Here is a 25,072-nt window from a genome sequence, read left to right as displayed (position 1 = left end):
ATGAATTTTCTTAAGTGCAATCTCCGTTATTTAAAAACACAAAATACATCTGTCCGTTACAGTAATTGTCACTCTCCGTTATAAATAAACACATAACACTTCTGGACATCAACTTAACGTTATTATATATATTTCAATCGCGAAAATAACAAATTTAGTGGTTTTAAAAAACCTTCAATATTATTGTGTCATCGAGTTACTTAATGTTTACCTTATTTATATACGTTTTCCGATAAGACAACATATATACGGTATGACATCATGAAATAACGAGAGGTAAAGACATATAATATGTAGGTACATGTACCTTCTTCGTACATGTAATTAATCTTCTCTTCGCGAGTCACAGCTTTGATATCAACTATCAATATTTTCGAAATGTTAATTACATAAATTATTTTTCATAAAAGTTGTCTTATTCTGTTTGAATGTTTATCCTGAGACGTGTTTGATACATCACATTTAGAATGTACATCAGCATCAATGTTAAGCAACACATACTACTTATGTTAATAATGTTCAAAAGTATATCCCGTTCCTAAGAATGTGTTACACTTCTGTATTTAATGAATATCTCTTCTTCAATGTATTATCTTTACTACAAAATTCAGTCGTATCGCTATCTTTTCGAAAGATCTTTATCTCAGTCAGGTACCTGATACGTTAAGAACACTACGTGTACGTCTCACTTATTATACATGTTGTGTACATGACTAAGTAATTCACACGACTTACAAAGTCTAGCTCAGGTAACAGTTACAGTGGACGAAAAGAATAAACACACTCTGTACATGACGATTACTCCGTATGTATCACCAGATAAGGCGTATTAAGGTTGTTTAGAAAATATACGGCTAAAATTGCCGAAATCGTTATTATTTACCGATATCAATGCGTTTTTTATTTTGGTCGGTAAGAAACGTTTACTGCAATTTTTTTATTTATTTGCATTTGCATATTTACGGTGTTTGGTTTTAATGTTTTCGCAATGTCATTCGTTGATCCTCTTTGCGTATGGCATGAGAAGTGTTGCACATGTGCACATGTAGACTTGCTCGTGCAAACATTAAAGCGGGTATATACGATCTTGTCAAATATTTATTTATTAATATAAAATGTGCAAAAACTTATTATACATATATTTCAATATAAACTAAAATAAAAGTTAAGAAGAACATGTGTCGAAAAATGCTAAATAAGCCAGATATTTAATTCTGAAATCGAAAAAGGCTGTACAGCCGAATTCGCCAGCATGTATACCATGCATGTACGATGTGAATCTAAATTTAGTTTAACGGTTCATTTGAAATTCCTGCAGCGATATCGATTCATACGACACACGAACACTTACTAAAAAGACGAATGCATCGGTTATTGTAGGAAAATAATTACGAATTATCTTCGTCACAATCGGCTCGGGGCTCTAATTTGTATTTGCTGTACTTTATGAAATTCGTCTTAAATGTATCATTTTTCTTGCATATTGTGTGTTATTATAACATATTTGTATCAATATTTTACAATTCAGCGCATATAAAAATCGTATATACCCGCTTTAAGACTTTCATGTGCACACGTGAGACTTACACGTGAGCACACGAAGAAAACTATATTTCGGATGCCACATCCATAGCAGTGTACAATTCAATTACAATCAACAATATCTTATTCTTTGAAATTCAATTGGACTGTAGTAATTTGATCAATCCTTGTAAGTTCTTTAATTCTTTTATAAAACACATTTCTCAATTACTGTCTTCCTTTTACTAGCTATATTGATAATAAAATGAATGGTTATAACTGAGAGGTTAAATGAAGAGTGGACAACCAAAATTGAAGGAACCGCAATATACTGGTGAAATTCTCAACGCTGTAATTTTATACACATTAACGACGCATTTAACAACGCATTTACACCACCGGTGATTTTTTTTTACAAAGGATAAACATTGAATTACACTAAACCGAAATATACAGAGACTTGTGTAGAGGTACACATTTCAAATGTTAACATGTGCAATTGAAGACTTTCTGAAATCGTTCAATTTTAATCCATTTATTAAATAAAATAAGTTACAGTTTATTTAAATCTAAATGAATATTCTTATGTTCAGATTTATATCCGGTTATCGAGTGACAATTTATTCCCGTTTTCGTGTCTAAAGAAACGCAACTATAATGCTAGAAGCAACCAGCGGGTCGTTCGCAGATGGTGCTTTTGTGTGTAATGGAAAGGAAGATGATATTTCGCAATGCACTGGATACACCGGGAAAACCGTGGCATCATGCTCCAGCCAACAGGCCATTGCAATTAACTGTCGTAAGAGCAATATGGAAAAATTTACTTTAGGCACAATGAACATCATAATTGAAATACATATCAAGTAATGTTGAATGATTCACTAAAAGTACAGCTCCCTAGCATGTAACTTTTACTTGGGAACTCTACTTTTTATAACTTACATGTTTGTGATTGAGCAAAGTACTTTTCGCAATTATAATTTTGCAAACATTAAAGATTTAAGTTTTTTTATGTTTTTTATGCTGAACAATTAACACTTGTTTTTAAGAAACCAGTGTTCGAATAGCGGATGGTCCCTCGTCAACTAAAGGTCGAGTGGAAGTGTTTTACAATGGCAACTGGGGTCCGGTGTGTCGATCCGCAATCGGAACAAATGAAGCAAATGTTATATGCAGATCCGCTGGATTTAGATACACGTTAGTCAAATAAAGTTTTACTAGAATAACTAAAAAATGAAATTTTCTGCGTTTAAAATCACGTAAACATGTTCATTAGTTTTGTTAAAATCTAACTTTCAAACATATGTCAAATATTCTTTTTAGATATGGTCATGTACAGGACAGATTTAAATACAGCAACAAAACATTCAACAAATACATGATATCTGGTCTTGTTTGTACCGGATACGAGGAGACAATCACCGAATGCAGTGCTAATGAATGGTGGAATAACACGTGCTTTGACGCACCGCTAGAGTTGGAATGCAGTATGTATGGATTTATAGTTATGGGCATATTGTCTTGTTGTGTAAGATTGTTTAGGTGGATTATTAGCCATTTTCAACATTATTTCAGTTATATGACGCCGGTCAGTTTACCAACTCACACTTTGGGTTAGCTGGTTTACCAGAATAAAGGTCTAGTACCTGGCAACTGCTTTATTGAATAAGAGGTAGAAGAATGGACGTAAAACCATTTTTAATGCCAAATGCTTCACAAGCAATGAGTTATAAGGCTAGCCTGGGCAATTAATCCGCGATCCTCGGATTTGTATCAGCTTCGCCAGCCAGATCTAGCTTAATTATATTTAATTTGCTTTGTTTTGTGCCTTAAGGCAGTTAATGGTATACTGACATTCATTTACAGGGACATCGATTACCCTACAACCTGGTGTTAGTAAATACTATGGATGGATTCAGCTGAATTTCCAAGATCCATACACAACAACAAAGTATGGCTCGTTATGTGGATCTGGCTTTAGTTCTGAAGACGCCGATGTTGTTTGTACTTTGATTGGTGCTCCGACCTTTGGGTAAGTGATAGTTTAAGTATTTTGTATAACGGAAAGGAAACGTATATAGACAAATAAATTATTGAAATAATATGTGTTTAGAACCATGAAGCAACACCTTACCAATTGCTGACTTTTAAAGTTGCAAACTTTTTTTAAGAAACGCAACTGTGTATCCAAAGAACAAGTTTGGATCTCATCAAAGCTTTGTTATTGAACAAGTGAACTGTTCAGGAAGAGAACACGATCTGCAAGAATGTCAGTCCAAACCTTGGTCAGAGAATTTTCACACTTGCAACTCCAGCTACACAACGGTGGCAGTAAATTGTCGTACGTTTCAACGTGACTTTCATGTGTTTATTATTTCAATTTATGTTTAGCACTGCAGTTTTTAAACAAAACAAAGTGTTACGTTGTTTTGTTGCCCGCTATAATCAAACAAAACCATACTTAATGACACTTTATCTATGTGCGAGTACATGTCACTTTAAAAAACACTTTAACATACTGAACAATGCAAACTTCTTTAACAGACTTTTATTTAATCAACAATAAAGATGAAAAAGATTAAATAATAAGATAAACTTTCAACGTTTTTATAAACTTCTGCCCGCGCTTTATTCAGGGCCCGACACGCCAACCCGACTTCAAGGTAATGATCTAACAAAGGGATTAGTTGAAGTGTTTTTCGACGGAACGTGGTATACTATGTGTGGCTCCTACTTCAACTTCAAAGAAGCTGCTGTAGTTTGCAACAAACTGGGATACAAAATCGGGTATGCCGTAATAATGAAATATCGACTGGATATTTCAGTATTCACATTTGACAACGTTTAGAAGAATCAATTTAGCGATGTAAGGGTCAATTAAGGAATTCAACATTTGTAAACACGTCATATACTTCTCTTTACGAAACAAAACCACGTGTAGATTCAAATTCAAATATGAAGCTTTACACATTTGGCAAGCTATGAACAAAAGCGCTGAAGATTCTTGAGTCGCGCTGCTATTGCGTAACGATGGGATTTTTTTCTTTCAAATGCTTCAATACAGACACCTTCACTTTTAGCAGGGATTTACTTCGGTTTTGATATACGAACTATATGTTTTGAATTTTTCAAATGAAACCTTATTCTTTAACTTAAACACAAACAATACGTTTTACTTAAGAGTTCAATATTTTTAACGTAAGATAAGACATACCCATTGGACTTGGCTATCCTACATCGTCATGCTTGATCATAAAAAGGTCACATTAAAACATGTAACAATTTATGTGGATATTCCATTAATCACATTTATGGAATTGTATCAACGACAAATATGCATGCAGACATGTCAAAAGTTATTACAACTAGATGTAATTTGAGAATGTGTAATGTCAATGATATTACTATTAAATTAATAAGACCATACTTGGCGTTATGTCAGACTTTTCTGAACAGATATTGTCATATTCTATACACTGTTTCAGGACCCCTGATATTCAGTATAGCTCTAGAAATGCTCTTATATATGGCATGACGTGCAATGGAGATGAAACCGATATTTCCCAGTGCCAGTTTACATTACACCCTTCAGAATGCTGCACATATCCGTGGACAGTCGGACGTTGTTCATCTAGTTCTTCAGATAGTGAATACACACAGAGAGCAGGAGTCAAATGTAGTAGTACGTTGACTTATAATATTACCGAAACAGGAAACATACGAATTAAAACTGTCGGTTATATTGTGTCGGTCGTTTGTTCTGTCGGTACACATGACATGTGATGAATTTGGGGTGCGTACACATAGTAATTTACATGTACACTACGCATGAACTGAAAATTTATATATATATATATATATATAAACAAAATTACAACTTGATCTTTTCAGACAATCGTGTAAGACTGGTGAGTAACGTAAACAGGCACCAGGGACGAGTAGAGTTCCAGTATTTCGGAGTCTGGGGAACTGTTTGTAATACAATGTTTGACCAAAATGATGCCAGTGTCATATGTCGACTTGCCGGATATGAATATTCGAGGTTGGAAATACACATATTCATCCCATGTTTAATTTCCTAATTCCCTGTTTGATTTCAAAACAATCTAAACTAATCACAACGTTTGCGCATTAGGTAAAACAACACACCGTGCAATTATGTACTTCATATGTCATCCAGTTAATTGATGCGACTTTGCCTTCTTCAGCGTAAATGTGTATTTACTTATTTACTAAAATTACCATAATTAGGTGATCGATTGGTGTTTAAAACATATTATGTTTGGGTTGCAGCAACATAACGATTCACAGAAACACTAAGTACGGATATGGGCAAGGTAACCTGATTGTAGAAGACCTACAGTGTAACGGGACAGAAACAGATATTGACGAATGTGCCTCGTATCCGTGGAAGGAAAATTCTGCACAACCACCCTGCAATTCGCATAACTTAGATGTCGGAGTTAACTGCAGTAAGAACATAGTATTTTTGTTTCGGCGAAATGTTAAGATTCCATTCCATGTAATTATTTCTCAATGAATCCTATTGCGCGACAGGATTTCTATTTGTAGCCGAAATATACTTGTAGGACCTGTTACGCCTATGCGCCTAGTAGGTGGAACTAACTATTCCGGAAGAGTTGAAATTGAGTATGAAGGCGTCTGTGGCACGATTTGTGACAGAAACTTCGATGAAAACGACGCTAAAGTGATATGCAGAATGAAAGGGCTCAATACAAAGTAACACACTTACATCTGAATTATTATTAACTATACCCTTATCAAACAGTTTCTTGTAAGCATGATTTTGGTGTTAGGTTCAAAATGTTCAATCTAACAGTAAACCAATAAAATATACACCGTTTGAAAAAAAAATATGATTGTGGTTCATATCCTATACATATTTGAAGTCAGACATAGTTTGGTTGCTGAACTTGAACAAGGGGCAATGTGATGTAACACAAAACATAACCAGTTAAATCAACTGTTTTAGGCGTCTCGGGATAATGTTATGTTACGGTATGAACCTATGTGTACATATTCATAGTCTTAACAAGTGGGTTATCACGTGGTCTTCAATTAAACGTTATTTTCAGGAGTGTTATTGTACGCAAGAACGTTTTTAACGAAACTGGTAATGGAAGGATCTTAATATCTGACCTTAACTGCGAGGGTAACGAGCCGGACATCTCAGAATGCAGCGTTGGTTACACATGGGGAACTCCATATTCATTGTGTACTCATAACGAAGATGTTGCGGTCCAGTGTAGTACGTGTATTTGTCAATTAAAAACTTTGCATAAAATGTAACGGCACAAATAACTGTACGCTCATGATACGATAGAAGGTCAATTTATATTAAAGGTTACGTCTCACTGCAATATTGTTTTTTATAGACACGCCCGTTCGAGTCAGCGAAGGTTTAACGTTCTATTCCGGTATGGTGGAGGTTTATATCAATCACGGATGGAAGCGTGTATGCAAGGACAATTTCACAATGGATGATGCGATTGCGATATGTAATCAGGCAGGAAAGAGAGACAACTATCATGGGCAAGTACAATTAAAAGTTCTCAAATATGCATATTATGGCTTTGAGACTCATGTTAGATCTCAGAAAAACAATCGTAAACCTTCATGAAAACAAATTGAATTGGACGTATTATTTGTATGCAGGTCAATAATTTCAATTTGATTGCAGGCTATTTGATTGATTTATTTTTAGACAGATATCTTTTACATCAAGTATGTTTATATTGTAGAAACATTTCAATTCACAATCAAGATTTCGTTAAAATACTTCCTGAACCTACAACTTTGGGTGGGTTTGGGTGTCATGGGGACGAACGGGATTTATACGAATGCGGATTCGGCCAGTGGACTGAGTCAGAAAAGTATTGTCCGAGTGGAGAGAATATAGCTGTTAACTGCCGTGAGTTGAATACATTTTTTGATTGATATTTAGCAAAAACGTCACGGCGTAACGATGTATACAATTTTTAATACTCTATCATTCATCTTCATAATTATTAGCATGCTAGAGTTTTTTTCAAGACTTAAAATTAACAATGTTAATTTATTCACGTTTTTAGTGATATGAGTTGTCTTTTGAAAATCAATACACTTAATTTTGAAATTTTATTAAATATGTTTTGTCTACATTTTCAGGAGCGCAAACCCCGGTCCGATTAATGGAAGGCTTCCATGAGGCAACATCCAATGGTAAGCATAAACCCATACAGGGAAGAGTAGAAATCCAGTATAGGAGGTTTGACCAGAGTTTACAAAAGTACGTTGACGATCATTGGGGCACTATATGTGATGATCAGTTTGGAGATGAAGATGCCTCGGTTCTCTGTACCATGATGGGATATTCGATTGGGTATGAACGCCTTTCATTATCAACTAGTATTTTCCGGCTTCAATCATTTGATCACTGCATAAAAATTAATTTGAAGACAAATACATATCATTTTAAATAAAAGTTGTAAATGTGTTATGTACAAGATAACCTGTTTCAATATTAGAATATTGGTGCGATCGTTTACTTATTTTATAGTAAGGTATACCACCCTGAAACAGAATATGCATTACTTGGAAATGAGACAATCATACTTGATGACCTGCAATGTCTCGGTGTCGAAGAAGATGTGTCCGAGTGTAAGGCACGAGAGTGGGGTACCCATGACTGCGTACACGATGAAGACGTCGCCATTAACTGCAGTGAATACCGACACTTTTGTTACTTTAATGCAATTAGATCAATACTTATTAACAACTGCATTAAGGTTTGAATTCTATTTTGCATTAAACTTCGTGCTATTAGAAACGTAATGGTCAAAATTGAAATACCATAGTGCGCGCTAATGCTTCAATATTTATTGGACAAATTTGCCTATTTTGCTTATAACTGCAAACATCCAACCAATTTTGAAGTCAATTCTTACATTAAGGCAACATTTATGATCATTTCATAGTACTTTTCAGAACTGTTTGAAAAATGCGTGCGACGGCATGTAGAAGACATCTTTCATATAAAGCAGTTTTATGATCTGACCAGCAGAGCCCCGCTCACTTAATTACACTAAATAGAATACAAGCTAAGATTATAAAAATACTCCCATAAAGTTTGTGTTTTCTTTTTTTTGAAACGATTTTGCTGCAACATATATTTAATTTAAATAGTGATATTTTTGTTTGTAATTTTCAAGCATGAATACTATCGCAACACAAACTTACATAAGTGAATGCATTTGAATCATCTGCGCTTTTTATTAAATCTTTTTTTGTATATCAATCCAAATTGCATTTAAGCAAAATAATGCAAAATAATACAAAGTCATCACTACTTGTACGTTTAATAAGCTTCATTAATCAATACAGTGTACTGTAATTGTTTTGCGTGGAATTTAATGTTCATGTGTGTTAAGTTAATATTATCAAGTGTAAGCAACAACGTAATAATAAGCAACAACAAAACACATATAGCTCGTCAAACATATATGTTTACACATTTTGAATACTTGTTTATTTAAAATCGCCAACGTTTTGATAATCCACATGGCGCTAAGATGTACATTTATGTCGACATACTTCTTCGATATAACATTTTAATGTGAATTGCAGCATTTAGTGTGTATGATTTGTGTCGTTTTAAGACTACCAGGACAACATTGACCCCTGCGACAAAGAGAACTACAAGAGACTTCCTAATCTGGAAATAAGGCTTGTGAAATTCGAAACAAAATCCAATCCCATAAGTGACAACAAACTATCGCTGAACTGGTATTATGTTGGCAACAACACTCTGCCAGACAAAGAACCTCCGATGAACAGATGTGCTACTTTTTACCCGGTGTATAGCAAAGGTATTTGTGACTTAAATTAAAGTTAATCGTATACTTATGAGGCTAGTTACCCTAAAAATATTATTAAAGCGGGTATATACGATTTTTATATGCGCTGAATTGTAAAATATTGATACAAATATGTTATAATAACACACAATATGCAAGAAAAATGATACATTTAAGACGAATTTCATAAAGTACAGCAAATACAAATTAGAGCCCCGAGCCGATTGTGACGAAGATAATTCGTAATTATTTTCCTACAATAACCGATGCATTCGTCTTTTTAGTAAGTGTTCGTGTGTCGTATGAATCGATATCGCTGCAGGAATTTCAAATGAACCGTTAAACTAAATTTAGATTCACATCGTACATGCATGGTATACATGCTGGCGAATTCGGCTGTACAGCCTTTTTCGATTTCAGAATTAAATATCTGGCTTATTTAGCATTTTTTGACACATGTTCTTCTTAACTTTTATTTTAGTTTATATTGAAATATATGTATAATAAGTTTTTACACATTTTATATTAATAAATAAATATTTGACAAGATCGTATATACCCGCTTTAAATGTTCATGTTTGATTTTCATTCACAATAAGAAAACTGATTTAAAGCGGGTATATACGATTTTTTTATATGTGTTTAATTGTAATATATTGATAAAATATGTTACAATAACACAAAATAGGCAAGACAAATTATACATTAAAGCCGAATTTCATAAAATGCAGCAAAGACAAATTAGCGCCCCGAGCCGATAGTGACGTACATATTTTCCTACAATAACCGAAGCATTCGTCTTTGTATTAGGATCGGAGATAGTGTTCGTGTGTCGTATGAATAGATATCGTTGCAGAATTTCAAATAAACCGTTAAACTAAGTTTAGATGCACATCGTACATGCATGGTATACATGCTGGCGAATTCGGCTGTACAGCCGTTTTCAATTTCAGAATTAAATATCTGGCTTATCTCGCATTTTTCGACACATGTTCTTCTTAACTTTTATTTTAATTTTTATTGAAATATGTATATAATAAGTTTTTTACACAGTTTATATAAATTAATAAATATTTGACTAAATCGTATATACCCGCTTTAAGGTATAAGCACACATAATTGTGTTATTGTTGTTGTTGTTGTTGTTAAATCGATGTAATGGTGAATGCTTAAGAAATTACATAGCTTATGTTTGATTTTCATTCACAAGAAGAAAACAGATTATTTTCCGTAGGTATAAGCACACTTAATATTTTTATTGTTGTTGTTGTTAAATCGACGTTATGGTGAATGTTTAAGAAATTACATAATAGTTCACCAATATAGATACCAATGCAGTCCCCGCATTTGAGGATAAAATCAAGTATTTTAAAGCGGAGCAGGCAGGCGATTCCAATATTACTTATAATGTACAGGCGAAAAACTGTGGAGGTTACTTTGTGTACAGACTTGGCCCAACCCTAACTGAAAACAGCGGCTACTGTTTTGGTAATTATGAGTGTAACACAGGTTCATTAATCCATTGTAAATATGGTATTTTGTTGCAGTTAACTAGTGTTATTTATTATTGTCGAACGATATATTATTTTTGTTGTAGAGTAGCGAGAATGTAAAAACTTCTTAATACCATTAAAGTATCAAATTCTATATATCACTTACGACAATTGTTATTTTACAAAACTGTTTTTTTTTCAGGTATTGGATCGGAAAGTATGTATTTTGATAATTACTTATTTATATATCAAGTACTACCTATGTTATTAAATCAATTATATGTTAAAATATGATCACGCGATATCAGCAAATGTTTTTTACATGTGAAATGTCTCATCAATTGCATTATTCATTATAACACTGATATCAACCATAATGATATATGCATTTTTTTCATTTTAACAGAGCAAATTTACATAAGACTAATGTCTTGACGTTTTTATTTCTGCGTCGTTGACTGTCCATTTAATGTTAAAATCAAAAGGAACACAGGGACCTACCACTTTCATCTCGCTGATAAAAGTTCATAAAAACTATATGCACTTAACATATTATATAAAACTGTTGAACTTAAATATATCGGCGAACATTGTATGATATTATTTTAACATGTTTTATTTAACTCAGTTCCTCCTTCGTCGTTTGTTGCGGGTAGCGTTGGTGTTGTTTATGGGAACACTAGCACTTCAATATGGTTTAAATGCAAATTCGACCCGGACCAAACCCAAAATCTCTACTACCAAGTAGAGTGGCACGTAATTGGAAATTCAGAGCATGTAACAACCAAACAGTACTGCAGTCAGTCGGATATGTCACCGTGTTATCTGACGCACAAGGATCTTGAGGATATGAATATTGGCATGGGAACAAATGTCAGTTTATAGATATTAAATTTCTTACGACATGGATTTTATTTATCTTCAGATATCAAATAGTGATGCGATCATATTTTCTTTAGATTTACCGTAGTTACTTTAGTTTTAGAGACGAAAACTATTTTAAATATACAGATGTCCGACAGATATGGCATGTTTGTTTATCACTTATTATATTTAAATAAAAGCAATAATTCAACGTGCAATAACTTAATTGTGTTGTACTCGTTGTTCTAATGTTTTTAAATGAAGACAACTTCACATCTTCGCAATTTTTAAGTGAAATTGTATATAAACATGTAATTTTTTTATATAAATATACTGCTTCCTTAATACGATATCAGTTCAAATGTTGTTGGATGAAACCGTTTTTTATTACCGGTATTCATGTTAATTTACCCAAAACGCAAATGTAATGGTGCGTTGCCCTCTGGCATTTATTTGCCAGGTTTTATGATCTTAATCTGGTTGTAAAAACTTATGATCAAAGGGTCACCAGATAAGCTAAAACAGGGCTGAAATCTGGTAAAATAGCTCTGTAGAATATACAGTCCGTAAATTTGTAGTCATCGATTATGGACAAAAACCAAAATGTCCGAAAATTAAGTCACAAAAAATATTATTCATGCTAAAAACGGGGTGTCCAAAAACTTATTACGATATGATGAAATGTTATCAGTTGGTATTTCATTGGTATTAACATATGACCCGATACGTAGAACATATTCTAAATGGATACTATTCCAAATTGATCAATGATCACTTTGTCTAGATAACATGCGCTGTTCGTGCATTCAACGAACCCAACAGTCAGCCGGGCCAGTTGTCGTTGATGTCGGATCCATTTTTTCTGGGTATCACAGTGCTAACCCCTCGCATTTCCTTGCACCGAGGAGAGTATAAGTCTGTGGAAATGAAATTATCAGTTCCGATAGTGTGCGATAATGTGAGACCTTCCAATAACATCGCATGTGGCGTCAATATGGACTACTTCACACCGGATTATGGAACTTGCCCCAGTAAGTCATTTGACACATTTATGTATTTTCCCTAAATGTAGACAGTTATCTGAATCGCACATTCTTCTTTCGCCTTTTAATATGTATCAACTTTAAATTTATAACTCAGTTCAATTGATAAAACCATGACAAATTATGTCATCCCAATTTATATGTGTTTGTTACAAGCCTGTACTGATCTGTTTACGCTTACAAAAAAATCGAATACTACAATTAAAACTGCTGTACTGATATCTATTTATTGAACGTGTGCATACGTATAGAGGAAATTGTTGTATATTCATAACAATAAATACAACTACAGATTTCCCACAAACGCTAAACACGTCCACGTTGAAAACTTTCTTCGTAATTATAATAATAAGTTATCGTTCAAAAAAACGAGACATATGTTAAGTACACATTTTATACATTCTTTAAAAAAAATATTTTTATTTTCGAAAATATACTGTTGTTCTGAACATCGATGTGCAATCGTCATTCAATTTTGTAAACTTCACTAGAAGATTGAGAGTATTATCATGGATTTTCCTAATGTATACACAATATTAGCGCGTGGTACTTTAATGATTAAATGAATGTTTTAATGCAACCCCACCTACCTCGTAAAGACAACTTTATTGTCTGAAATAAAATATTGATGATTAAATATCTTCCAAATAATTCAGATGCTGAAGGCAACTTCCCAGGCGGATGCTCAGTTGCAGTTACGAACAAGTCATATGGTACAACTATTACTGTGAACGTCAGCGCTGCGGAAACAGGACAGTACGGAGTTGCCGGAAAGTTTACACTTTTCCTTCAAATACCCAGAACTAGAGGGGTCGCGTTCTTTTCGGTTTCATACAAACTGCCTGCAATAGAGGTAAACGTGACAAAGGCCTTTTATATCTCATACTTGTACTCAATAATATGGCCATTTAAAACACCCTCAAGTTCAATAAACTTATAGCCATTGTACCAAAATATAAATATACTATAAAATCTAAATTTATGTACCATTACCGTATGAATGATGCATTTAACTAATAGGTGTACGAATTATTTCCTATAAGGTTGAAGTATTGCCAGAAATGAATCGGCAATGGCGAGGAAAACTGTGTGCAGCCCGAAATGACCCGCACATGTATACATTTGATGGCAGGTAAGTTTATTTGTAAGATCAGTAAAAGTCCGCAAGTCATTACGCATCATCGATTAAAACTAGTGCTGTTTTGCAAGAAATTAAATCAACTACGAAATTGCTATTGCAGTAGACATAATAAATTTATTTACATAAATTGTAAGCAGGAATATTGATTGCATATAATGATATGTTGAAAGCAAACATTACAGGAATAACCGCAGTCAGAACTATATACCATAACAACAGATTATAGTGCTGTTTTTGCAAGGTATCAAATGAATAACGATTATTGTACCTTTGAAGTTGTGTCGTTACGTTGCATTAAAGGTCCTATGAACATCACGCTGAAGAAGGAGATTACATCCTGTACAGCCACTCATTGTATAAACAGGTCGAGGTAATGCATTCATAATCCTATCATCATTTGACAAAGCTCTCGGTAATAAAAAATAATGGAAGCACTTTATTTTTCCCACTGCGTTTGCATGGTATATTTTATTAGCAGAACTTTCGTATTCGACAAAGTTACAATAAATGTTGGGTATTCAATATATGGCTTTCAAACTTAATATAAATTATGATTTATCCATTTTGCAATGACTATTTTTTATTTAATAATAGTACGTTGATAATCGTTTATGCTTAATATACTTGTTCAATCTTATTTTGTACCTATATAACGCGGTATCAACAGATTCAGCATAGAATAGTCAATTGCACGGATGACAGTCCAGCGAAATGTAACTGTGGCGTTGCCGTAAGAGCCGGACGTGACATCTACGTCATCAACGTTTGTGATAGATATATAGACATTGGCTACAGGCAATGCTGGGATAAAGCGTTAACAGTGAAAAAGGAAAACGACTATACTTACACGGTAAAAATGTGCTTTAATATAAATGGATAAAGTGAAAATGTTTTCATACTTTACTGAAATATTGCACTTGCCTTATAATAAAGTGTCATTTAATGCTCATGGAACGTTTTCGTTCCGTATTTTAGATATATTTGCCATACGGCACTGCAGTAAGGGCGCGGATAGACAGCGCACCGTTCATGGGTGAGCAAGGCGGCAGAGTTTTGGACATTTCTGTAAATCCGTCGATTCAAGACAGCAGTGGAAAAAGTACAGGTTTATGTGGATCCCTTAATGGTAATTCGTCTGATGATTTTGACAATGAATCACAATTTATTAAACAATGGAAAGTGCCAAGAAATGCATCGTTGTTTACCAATGATTCGTATCATAAAGAATTTGAGCCTTGGATTTTTCCAACGTGCACATGCAAGAAAACCACTGGAGGGAACGGCGCATATTCGTGTGACAGGAGTATCGCGGGCTGTACTCGAGGGACGCTTGCTGGTTACCATAGTTGCGGTGAGCTGATAGAAAGTCGTCCAGTGAGATCCACGTCAATAAAATCAAGAAAACCAGAGATAAAGATACCAGTCTTACATCAGCGATTCCATGTCCGAAATCGTGTAAGTAGCTTGATTATTTTTGTAATAAGATTATGTGAGGTAAAATAATAGAAAAAAATAGAGAAACAATGTATAATAATAAAATATGTTCTTTATAACTTTTTTTTATATTCATTAACTTCAGCGAAGCACAGGCGTATGGACGGACGATAAGGCTCGAGCACATTGTGAGCACGAATTAAAAGCAATACAGGACATGTGCAATAAAATTCCAGATACACACACGAACGTGTCTTTGGAAAACTGCGTACTGGATATAATGGTACGTATATGAATACACATAACAAATGTAAAGGCAAGGATAACGTCAATAAGGTTTGGTTATTAATGAAGGTGATTTATTTGTAAGTAATTTACATTTTTTTTAATAGAAATAGATATTTTTTTATTTGTATGCAACTGGTAAGATGGCATATAGCAGGCGCACTGTCCGTCCGTCTGCACATCCGGCATTCCATTTTCCGGACTTTTTCCTAAACGATTTAAGATATTGACCTGATATTTGGTGCGTGAGTGTCCCTTTACGACTTGCAGATGAAGTGTGAGTTTCGTTTTGGTCCATTGATTTTTTGACTTTTAATCTGTATCCCGTTTTCCGTTTTTTTTTACGAAACGCTGTAATATATCGGCCTGATATTTGGTATGCGAGTCTAACTACATTATGTACAGATGACGTGTTGGTTTGGTTCATGTCAATTGATTTTTTTGGCGAAGTTATGGTCCTTGGACTTATAATATAATATTATATAAAATATTATATATTATAACCGTTTTCCGGAGGTTGTTCAGCTGCGTTTTGGTATGTGAGTCTACCTATTTGACTTACAGATGAGACGTAAGTTTGTTCCGGTCCATTGAGTTTTGGCGATGTTATAGGCCTTGGACTGAACAATTGTCTCTAAAATAGCTGCTGTGCGGCGTCAAAGCGCAGTAACTTGCATGTGTTTCGCAAATACAGGACTTGTTTATTATATTTTAGATAACCAATTCATCATTCTGGTTAGCGATGTCCAGGCAGTCAATGTTGCAAACATGTCAAAATGAGATCCAGCGTAACAATACTGTTATTAAGGTTTTAATTGAAAGAGCGGAGAACAAAAACATAACAAGCACAGGGGAAGCAGAAACACATACAAGTTTAACTACTGACGCTCCACAAACGCTTGCTGAATTGAACATTTTAAAGGAAATTTTGAAAACCTCTGAACACATTGAAGAAATTTTTTGCATGAATAATTGCAGCGGAAATGGAACTTGCGTTAACGGTAATAGTGAATCATATTAATCATATCTTTAAAGTTACATACATTGTTATGGTAATACGAATGTAATGTATCGTGTTTTTATACTCAGGATTCAAATATGAATGCCATTATACTCAAAGTTATTCGATATAAAACGTATCTTTTTTCAGGAACATGTCAATGCAACTCGGGCTTCGGCGCGGTTGATTGTTCTATTGATTTAAAAAAACCACCAATAATATCTGGAATATTAGATGAAGGACTTTGTGACCAGAACAATACAGACTGTTCTCAGATTGTTGTCTTTGGTGGAGAATTTACATCGTCTAACTTGACTTGCAGATTGAACATATTTTATGTAAGGCTTAAACAAATTTTTGGTTTTCCAATTGTGTGTGATTACACTTTTGAATCTGTTGTATCGATCGTCATTGTTTTGCAATAATATTTTTTCAGTTTGACATACACGGAACACCTCACAATGACAGTGGAATTGAAGTTCCTGGACACGCTGAAACAATAGTGGAAACGATATGTCCTCTCCGAGGATTGCGACAACGTAGATCAATCGCCGATAGGTTTGTTGTCGGATTCCATGTATCCGTAAGTAACGACGGTGAAAACTACGATGACCACAAACAAGGGTTAGCCTACATCTATAACTCGCAATGCCAGACGTATGGTTATGCAAAAGATTCACAATGGATATATACGTTTTCCCTGAAGGTAACATGCAAATGTGTTGTGTTTGTTTGCGTTTAACGGTTTTTCTCAGGTTTCATGTGTGTTCATGTATTATTCTGTATGAAATGAATACCCGATCAATCGCAGTCAATAAAAGACTGAAAGATTATTACAAGAAACACTTATTAAAAAACGTATATTCTCTAGCTATGCGATTTTTTAAATATCTATACTCGTTAACAGGATGGTTTCTGCTTCATCGAAGGTCAGTGCTACTATAACGGCACTTTTCACATTTCACAAAAGATGATATGTGATCCGCTCGCCAACCAAACATCATGGACACCGTACACACGCGGTATGCATTGACTTATCGTGATGGGATTATAACATTCTTAATTTACAGAAATTATATCATATGGAATGTCAGGATTTTGAGGTAGACACACCACAATCAAAGCGATGAGAGAAACGATAGCTTAAAGGGGCCTTTTCACAGATTTTGGCATGTATTGAAGTGTGTCATTAAATGCTTTATATTGATAAATTTAAACATTGGACCTAAAAATCATCAGTAAACAAACACGAATTCAATTTAAATAAAAAATAACCCTCAACTGGGCTCGAAACTCTGACCCCTGAAGTCCTGGAGTAAAAAGTCTTCCGCCTAGACCACTCGGCCGTCCGTGCTCATTTTATGATTGGATGTATGTTTTACTTTTTATAAGCAATCCTCGTAGTTTCACAAAATATAACGACAACAACAGAACTTTCTAAATTATTCAATCGTTTCGCGTTGCAACGCTGCATAATTTTCAGGTTTTCAAATTGTAAAAATATGCATTTAATGGATATTTTAGAGCATGGTTAATATTCAGTATTACTATTTCCTCACAAATATCATAACTAAACCGAAAATTTGCGATTCTGAAACAACTTTTTTTTATTTTGTCAATTTACCAAAACCTGAAAAGGCCCCTTTGCAACAACACGAATACAATAAAAGACGCATAGTCGAGCTTGAAGTGTATATTTTCGAAGAAATACTGTATTGAAAATTAAGTGACGTCTTAAATTATCGCTTGATATTGTAAATTGGCGCATGTTTTGTATTCCATCACTTTAATTGTCGTGTGTCTTCCTCAAATGGCGACAAGATACACGTAAAGCAATGAACGATACGACTTGCGACATTTCAAATGACAATCGACATTATATCGCGCAAATATTGCGAACAATATCGTGTGTCTAGTGGCGATCGATGTATCAGTGAATTGTGTAGCGAATGATTATTAAGTCTAGTCGAAATAGATATCAAGTTCTCCACAATTATGATCAAATGTCGAGTGTCTTTAGGTGACGCTTGTCGTTTTAAATTGTCGACTATTGCGTCATGCGTCGATTTGATTGGACAGGTCGACAGGCGAAATTCAATGTGCAATGATCGGATTCCGTAGCTATTGGGTATTCTAGAGACAATATTTTTGAGCACCACTGAGTCGTTTGCTTCAGCTGTATAACATCTAGCACTGTCTAAGCGCGTGGAGAAGATGGTACACGTATATAACTTCTATCAAATCGAGATATATTTTAGGTACCCTACAACTTCTTTCCATGCGATCTATATAAACGATTCGTACAAGAACATGGCATTGGATTAAGCCTCGCAAACCGTTTTAAATAGTTTTAATATATATATTTTTTACAAATGCATTGTATCATCAGTAAATTACTTATATAACGCGTATCCACTATGTTGTCTTGTTATTCTACATTTTATAGTTATTTGTTCGATACTTAATTAAATAATATAATTTACCTATATTACAAAAAGTCATTCTTATAACAACCGTCTCAAATAATAAATGTATATGTGTTTGGTGTGATACAACGTCTTAAAGCGCGTCTTCTGTAAACTCATGGTTAAAAGTACTATCTAGAGATCCGATTACAATTAAAAAGCATTTTAGTTAATCGATCGATTGCATTATTGAACTGATTCCGTACACTTTTTTATACGAATAGCTTAATTTCTCTCGAAAAAGCAGCCTTGAAACCCTCGAAAACAGACAACGTGTGCCCGCTTAATACAGCATATGCACATGAGCCTGCTAAATTGTATAGTATTAATGTAATCATGGTTCACACAACTAAAATAGAATCGTAACAATGAGGAAAATACAAAGTCTGCATTCGGAAATTTATCAATGTTCAAGACTTCTATTACATTGTATTTATTTGTTTTTTGTTCCACAGACTGCATACAAACAGACTTGTGCAAGACGAAACGCAACTCTGTCTGCGAAGTCATGAACAATACAGTACAGTGTTCATGTGCGCGAGGTTACTCTCAAAATGAATCCGATTCAAACGATTGTGCAGGTCCGACAGTTTTTGCATATAAGAATTGCATGTTGTTTACACTACACCAAATCAAATATAACATTACCATTACATGTTTACACAATAATTAGTTACCATGGCGAATCCGTTTTTGCAATTGAATTAAATAATAATGAAGCCAGTGAGCTTCTATCAAAACATATTATTCATTTCAGAAATTTCACTGACAACTATTGTTCCGGATGAAGGTAAGCGATAAAGTATTTTTGTAACAAGAAATAAATTCATATATTCCAAATAATAAAACAAGTAAACGAGTAACTTGAAAGTGACATTCTTAAGTTAATATTTTTCAATAAAAATGATATGTTATTCTACCAACAGTTTATGATGGTAGACACAGCCATGTTGTTGTTGAAGTTAAGTTGGACTACATCTTTCCGCAAGGTTTAACATTGAATGCGTCAACAACCTACGGACGATACGAACTTGAACTTAGTACCAAGGTAGGTCACTCATGAAATTCATTTTCCTTTATTATGCAAATCATAACTACAATCACATTACAGTAAAATCCCGTTCACAGACATAACATTCATATTGAACATATGACATAAATGCGATACTTCGATTCACAATTAAATTACTGACTTAGTCAGTGGACTTTTACATGGTGTAATTGTTTTGCATTATTGATGATGTTTTATTGTCTCATGCCATTTTTCTTTTATTAGCTTACAGAATACTACAAAGACCTTCTTGGAGAACAGTTTTCAAAAGTGGTTATAACAGCAATTAAGTACGTATACGTAGACCAATAATTTGCGTAAGATATGTATTAACGACATGATCTTTATTTAGACTTGGTTTTGATACATACACAAAAATGTGTTCCCAATAAATGTATAATAATTATGAGCACACTTAAAAACAGAGTAAAACAATAATAACTATTGTCAATTTGTTGCATCCTTTAAAAGTGTTGTAATACTTAAATAAACTAACAAGTCAAGTTATGTTCATCATATTAACATTACCGTACGATGGTACGTTTGCTTTATTTTTTAACTACTCTAATTTACTTTTAAAAGAAATATATATGCATACAAGTGTTTCATGTTTATGTTCAATGGTTAATTGTATGTTTGTCTTATTATGAATTAGCAATTGGTCACTTGCCTTAAATTTAACATTTGCGGGTGGTATTAAGAACTTCTCTTTGGGTTAGGTCTTGAGTTTTGCATATTGAAGTCATTTCTTTTATATCATACCAATATCGAAGAATATTAAGTTGATGCAATTGTTGATTGTTTAATACCACTCTCTCTATCTCGTGTAATTACTTTTATACACATTGCAATTACATATTGCAATAGTATACGCTATATTATACGCGAACATTTTATTTAAAACGCAACGTGTCATACTTTGATAAAGTTGTATTTTTTGCTGAAGATAATTTTGACGAATTATTTACATGTTTGGTCGTTAAATATATTAATGCTTGTGAATTTATGTTACAGCGTGTTGAAACAATTTAAACATTTAATAATAAATCTTTTTCTATTGAAGATGCATGTTTGGTTTTAGAATCGGAAGTTTAATCGTCGAACATTGGGTGTTTTACGTACAAAATGAGCATAACCCTGTCAATGTTTATGACGCGTTGACTCGTCATTCGGAAAGGCCGCTGGGGATCTTTGATCAGACAGTACACGTTTTGAATGTATCAATTGTTAACAACGAAGGTACATCTTTGTATAATTCTGAATATTAGATAAAAAACACACTGACTTTCAAGGCTAAACTCATAAATCTATAAATACAACAAATAAACACAATTTAATTTTACTTATTTTCCTTCACATTTATCACTATTTTATCCGTACTACTGTGCTTGATAAAACTGTTTGCAAAATTGTTTCTTCGATCCACTCAGGATGTGCATCGCCTATGGCGTGTAGCAAGAAGAATAACTCTCTTTGCGAAGTCTGGGATGGTGTAACGCGGTGTTCTTGCATTCGAGGTTACATCGAAAGTAAATCTACCCCAAGCACATGTGTCGGTATGGATGTTTTGTTTTATTCATACTATGACATTTTCTTACGCATAACAATATAAAACATGTTTTGTGACGTGTAATGTTAATGCATGAGCAACCTCCTTATTGTACGCATTGGCAAATAAATTCTTTCTTAAAGTGTGTTACATAAAATATTGCAATCTTTTATGCCAATGTTAACGATAACAAAGCAACAGTCAACTATAGCGCCAATATTGTTGGCCATAACCTGAAAAAAACATCAGCTTAACAAACTAAAATGTGTTATAACTCAAAATATTGAACTTTTAAAAAGAACATCAAAGTGTACAAAATAGTGACAAGAACAGCGTTTTTTTTTAAATATTTGTTTGCTAAATGTTTTTTCTTTTAAATTGAATATAAAGAAGTGAAACTCCAGCTGCTGGAGCAGTATTGAATTTTCATTAAAAACAATTAGTTGGTCCTTTATTTAAGGCAAGTGACCGATTGCCCAAACAGTACAAAACAGCACAATACAAACCAACATAAACACAAAATATGAATAAAGCTGGGGTCACCGCCTTGGAACGGTCAATGCAAAGCATTGGGGGTTTAAACCTGGTTATAGAGCGCTCAACCTCACACTTGGCCCAGCAATATTCATAATACATTCAAGTGTAAATAAAATTTAACGTCATAGCATTGTAACTCAAATTAAACAATAATAAAAGGGAATTAAAACGCATTCAATTTAATTACCATTTAATTACTCAATTGCATTGAAGATACAAGAGTAACAGAATTACAACTTTTTGACGAACGATCAAATAAAACTATTAACAATTGTCAACTACATTCCTTCTTTATAGAAAAGATTTGAGAATGTAGAATCATAGAGTTAATATCTCAGATAATCATCGCGCAAATACAGGAAGAAGCAGCAATAATGGGTGTAAAAATTCCATATTACATAGCTTGGTTGTTTATGTGATTAATAATTAAATCAAACAAGAAACGCCTATCAGAGAGAAAATATAAATAAAATGGAACGTTATAAACCCAATGACCTATGCATGTAGATTACAACTGGGAAAGTCGGTCGTATGACGTCACAAAAATCCATAATGACATAATGACGTGAACAAATTCCAAGGGCAGTACTAAATAAAAATATTAATCGGGCTGTGCTACTAATAAAACAAGTTTACGTGATTTAATATTAAGAAGCAAATGAATACAAATGGTAATTCCATTAAAGCGACATTATTGGAATCAAACAGTATATTGGTGTTTTGACAACTGAAGACAGAAATGATTTGATGTACGATTTGAGTCCAAATGTAGTTTACATGCAGATTTGTTCATACGACACAATGACACAATTTTATTCAACAGTGACAAATGCCTATAATGTAGTATTCATGCAGATTTGTTCATACGACACAATGACACAATTTTATTCAACAGTGAAAAATGCCTATAATATCACTAATGATTCCAAATTTTAAGGGAAGAAAGATATAGTGAATCGAAAACCATCAAACACGTGTTTTTAAGTACATAAGCATCGTATCCTTTTGATAAAAACAAGTTAATTAAATTGAAAAGTTTAATATGAACATTTGGTTTAACATATTTTAATTTGCGGACACGCTTCAAAACATCTCCGTAAAATGATGGATGGGAGATTCCATTATTTAAATGCCATTTTAAAGAAACATTATATTTTGAAATTAAATCACCATACTTAGAGTAAAATCTAGCAAATTTATTTCTTAAGTTATGATACAAAAAGCCTTGTTTTAGCAATTTTTTAGTTAATATTAGATTACGATCATTAAAATCTTTAATACACGAACATGCTCTGGCATAACGTACCAACTGCGAAATGTAAATACCATAGGAAGGTCCTTTAGGGATGTTGCCATCTAGAAACGGAAAATTCACAATTTCAAAGTTAAAATCGTCCCGTTTGTCGTATAAACTACACCAGATCATCTACACTGTATTAAAAAATTACATGCATCCAATCCTGTGTGTTCATTATGAAACCGAAAACGGTTTTTGAAAATGTCATCTTTAATTATGTTTTGCATGTCAACACACACATGCTTAAATTCTAGTTTATGTTATTTACTGATTTGTAAATGTGCTTTAATTATAGTTTTTTAGTTTATTTCAGTCACATTCAGATACATACATATAAAATCAACACAGCAGGAATATAGAACAGAACAGAACATATGTTTTATTTTGACTTGCACAATGTACATCGTCAGTATAACAAAAAAAAAACATATAATGATTTAGATTCATGTCACGTTTATCATATAATACATAGTTTAAGTACATACGGTATACAATAAAGTACATTACTTCATATAGTATATTATTTCAGCACATACGGTGTGTAGCAAAGTACAAACGGTATACCTGGTTTTTACTATAAAAAATATAACATTTGAATATTTTAATCAAATAAATTGTGTTAGTTCAGAATTTTTATGTTTCGTTATTTAAGAGGATGAACTTACATTTAACAATGTGTTTCTTTTATTTAATGCGTATTTAATAAAAAGAGAAATTTTAATTAATTTGGTCTTGCTATCAATGCCCAACATTTCCAAAAATTTAAACATCGATGGGCGTTGGTAATAGTACTTTGGTACATATTTTTTGCGAATCTCATCTAAGAATGGACATATAAGCATGAAATGATATTCATCTTCAATATCTTGTGAATTACAAAATAAACAATAACGCTGAATCCTATCAATTCTATTTCTACCATATCTACCCGTTTGTATTCTTAGGGGGTGGACCGACAGTCTTAGTCTACAAAAGAACATTCTAAGGCTGCTTGGTAGTAAATCTAGGTATGATTCGTAGTTGAAAATGTTTTTAAAGAGGACATAATTAGTAAGAACATGGTTTGTCTGCATGCTCTGGGGCCATTCCTGAATGTAATTGTCTATGACACGTTGTTTGAAAATGCTGATAAAAGATTTAAAATCGACATTGTCAGCATCTTCGAAGATATAAGAGAAACAATAATTATTCAGCAATAACTTTACAGTAGAAACCCAATTTGTAAAAACATTGTTACAATCTTCCTTGGCTTTCTCATAAACCTTTTTAATAATAATATTATCCGTATGTATAATTTTACTCCAGTATTTAATAATTTTTAGATACCTAGAAATGAACAGAGGGTACCGACCTAATTTCCCATATACGCCCGCATTAGATGTATAAGTTTTAAGTTTTAAAATACGTTTGCAAAATTTAAGTTGAATTCTCTCTAGTTCTTTTGATTGTTTAAATCCCCATACCTCTGCTGAATAGTTAAGTATAGAACCAACAAATGAATCAAAGAGTACAGTACCAAGATAATTAAAATCGTCT

At 33.4% G+C, this 25,072-nt stretch overlaps 1 protein-coding gene across 1 annotated transcript in view; it reads left to right on the top strand.

Annotated features, from left to right (window-relative positions):
• The window catches only part of LOC127870050 (uncharacterized), a 55,992-nt gene that overhangs the window by 15,774 nt on the left and 15,146 nt on the right, over positions 1-25,072 (top strand). Inside the window, exons 26-61 of the mRNA XM_052412710.1 lie at positions 2,166-2,320; positions 2,571-2,718; positions 2,845-3,008; positions 3,388-3,553; positions 3,693-3,862; positions 4,158-4,308; positions 5,007-5,203; positions 5,413-5,563; positions 5,815-5,993; positions 6,111-6,261; positions 6,618-6,790; positions 6,918-7,074; positions 7,284-7,453; positions 7,690-7,903; positions 8,081-8,244; positions 9,180-9,389; positions 10,704-10,865; positions 11,073-11,087; positions 11,499-11,743; positions 12,519-12,765; positions 13,434-13,630; positions 13,821-13,909; positions 14,219-14,288; positions 14,586-14,768; positions 14,894-15,373; positions 15,498-15,635; positions 16,353-16,638; positions 16,788-16,975; positions 17,074-17,343; positions 17,545-17,659; positions 19,558-19,683; positions 19,860-19,892; positions 20,029-20,150; positions 20,379-20,443; positions 21,235-21,392; positions 21,584-21,709. Of these exons, the coding sequence (XP_052268670.1) occupies positions 2,166-2,320; positions 2,571-2,718; positions 2,845-3,008; positions 3,388-3,553; positions 3,693-3,862; positions 4,158-4,308; positions 5,007-5,203; positions 5,413-5,563; positions 5,815-5,993; positions 6,111-6,261; positions 6,618-6,790; positions 6,918-7,074; positions 7,284-7,453; positions 7,690-7,903; positions 8,081-8,244; positions 9,180-9,389; positions 10,704-10,865; positions 11,073-11,087; positions 11,499-11,743; positions 12,519-12,765; positions 13,434-13,630; positions 13,821-13,909; positions 14,219-14,288; positions 14,586-14,768; positions 14,894-15,373; positions 15,498-15,635; positions 16,353-16,638; positions 16,788-16,975; positions 17,074-17,343; positions 17,545-17,659; positions 19,558-19,683; positions 19,860-19,892; positions 20,029-20,150; positions 20,379-20,443; positions 21,235-21,392; positions 21,584-21,709 (6,035 nt within the window). The remainder of the gene's footprint in view (positions 1-2,165; positions 2,321-2,570; positions 2,719-2,844; positions 3,009-3,387; positions 3,554-3,692; positions 3,863-4,157; positions 4,309-5,006; positions 5,204-5,412; positions 5,564-5,814; positions 5,994-6,110; positions 6,262-6,617; positions 6,791-6,917; positions 7,075-7,283; positions 7,454-7,689; positions 7,904-8,080; positions 8,245-9,179; positions 9,390-10,703; positions 10,866-11,072; positions 11,088-11,498; positions 11,744-12,518; positions 12,766-13,433; positions 13,631-13,820; positions 13,910-14,218; positions 14,289-14,585; positions 14,769-14,893; positions 15,374-15,497; positions 15,636-16,352; positions 16,639-16,787; positions 16,976-17,073; positions 17,344-17,544; positions 17,660-19,557; positions 19,684-19,859; positions 19,893-20,028; positions 20,151-20,378; positions 20,444-21,234; positions 21,393-21,583; positions 21,710-25,072) is intronic.

The sequence above is a fragment of the Dreissena polymorpha genome, chromosome 2, assembly GCF_020536995.1.
Source record: "Dreissena polymorpha isolate Duluth1 chromosome 2, UMN_Dpol_1.0, whole genome shotgun sequence".
Classification (NCBI taxonomy): domain Eukaryota; kingdom Metazoa; phylum Mollusca; class Bivalvia; order Myida; family Dreissenidae; genus Dreissena; species Dreissena polymorpha.
This window is presented reverse-complemented; position numbering and strand designations above follow the sequence as displayed.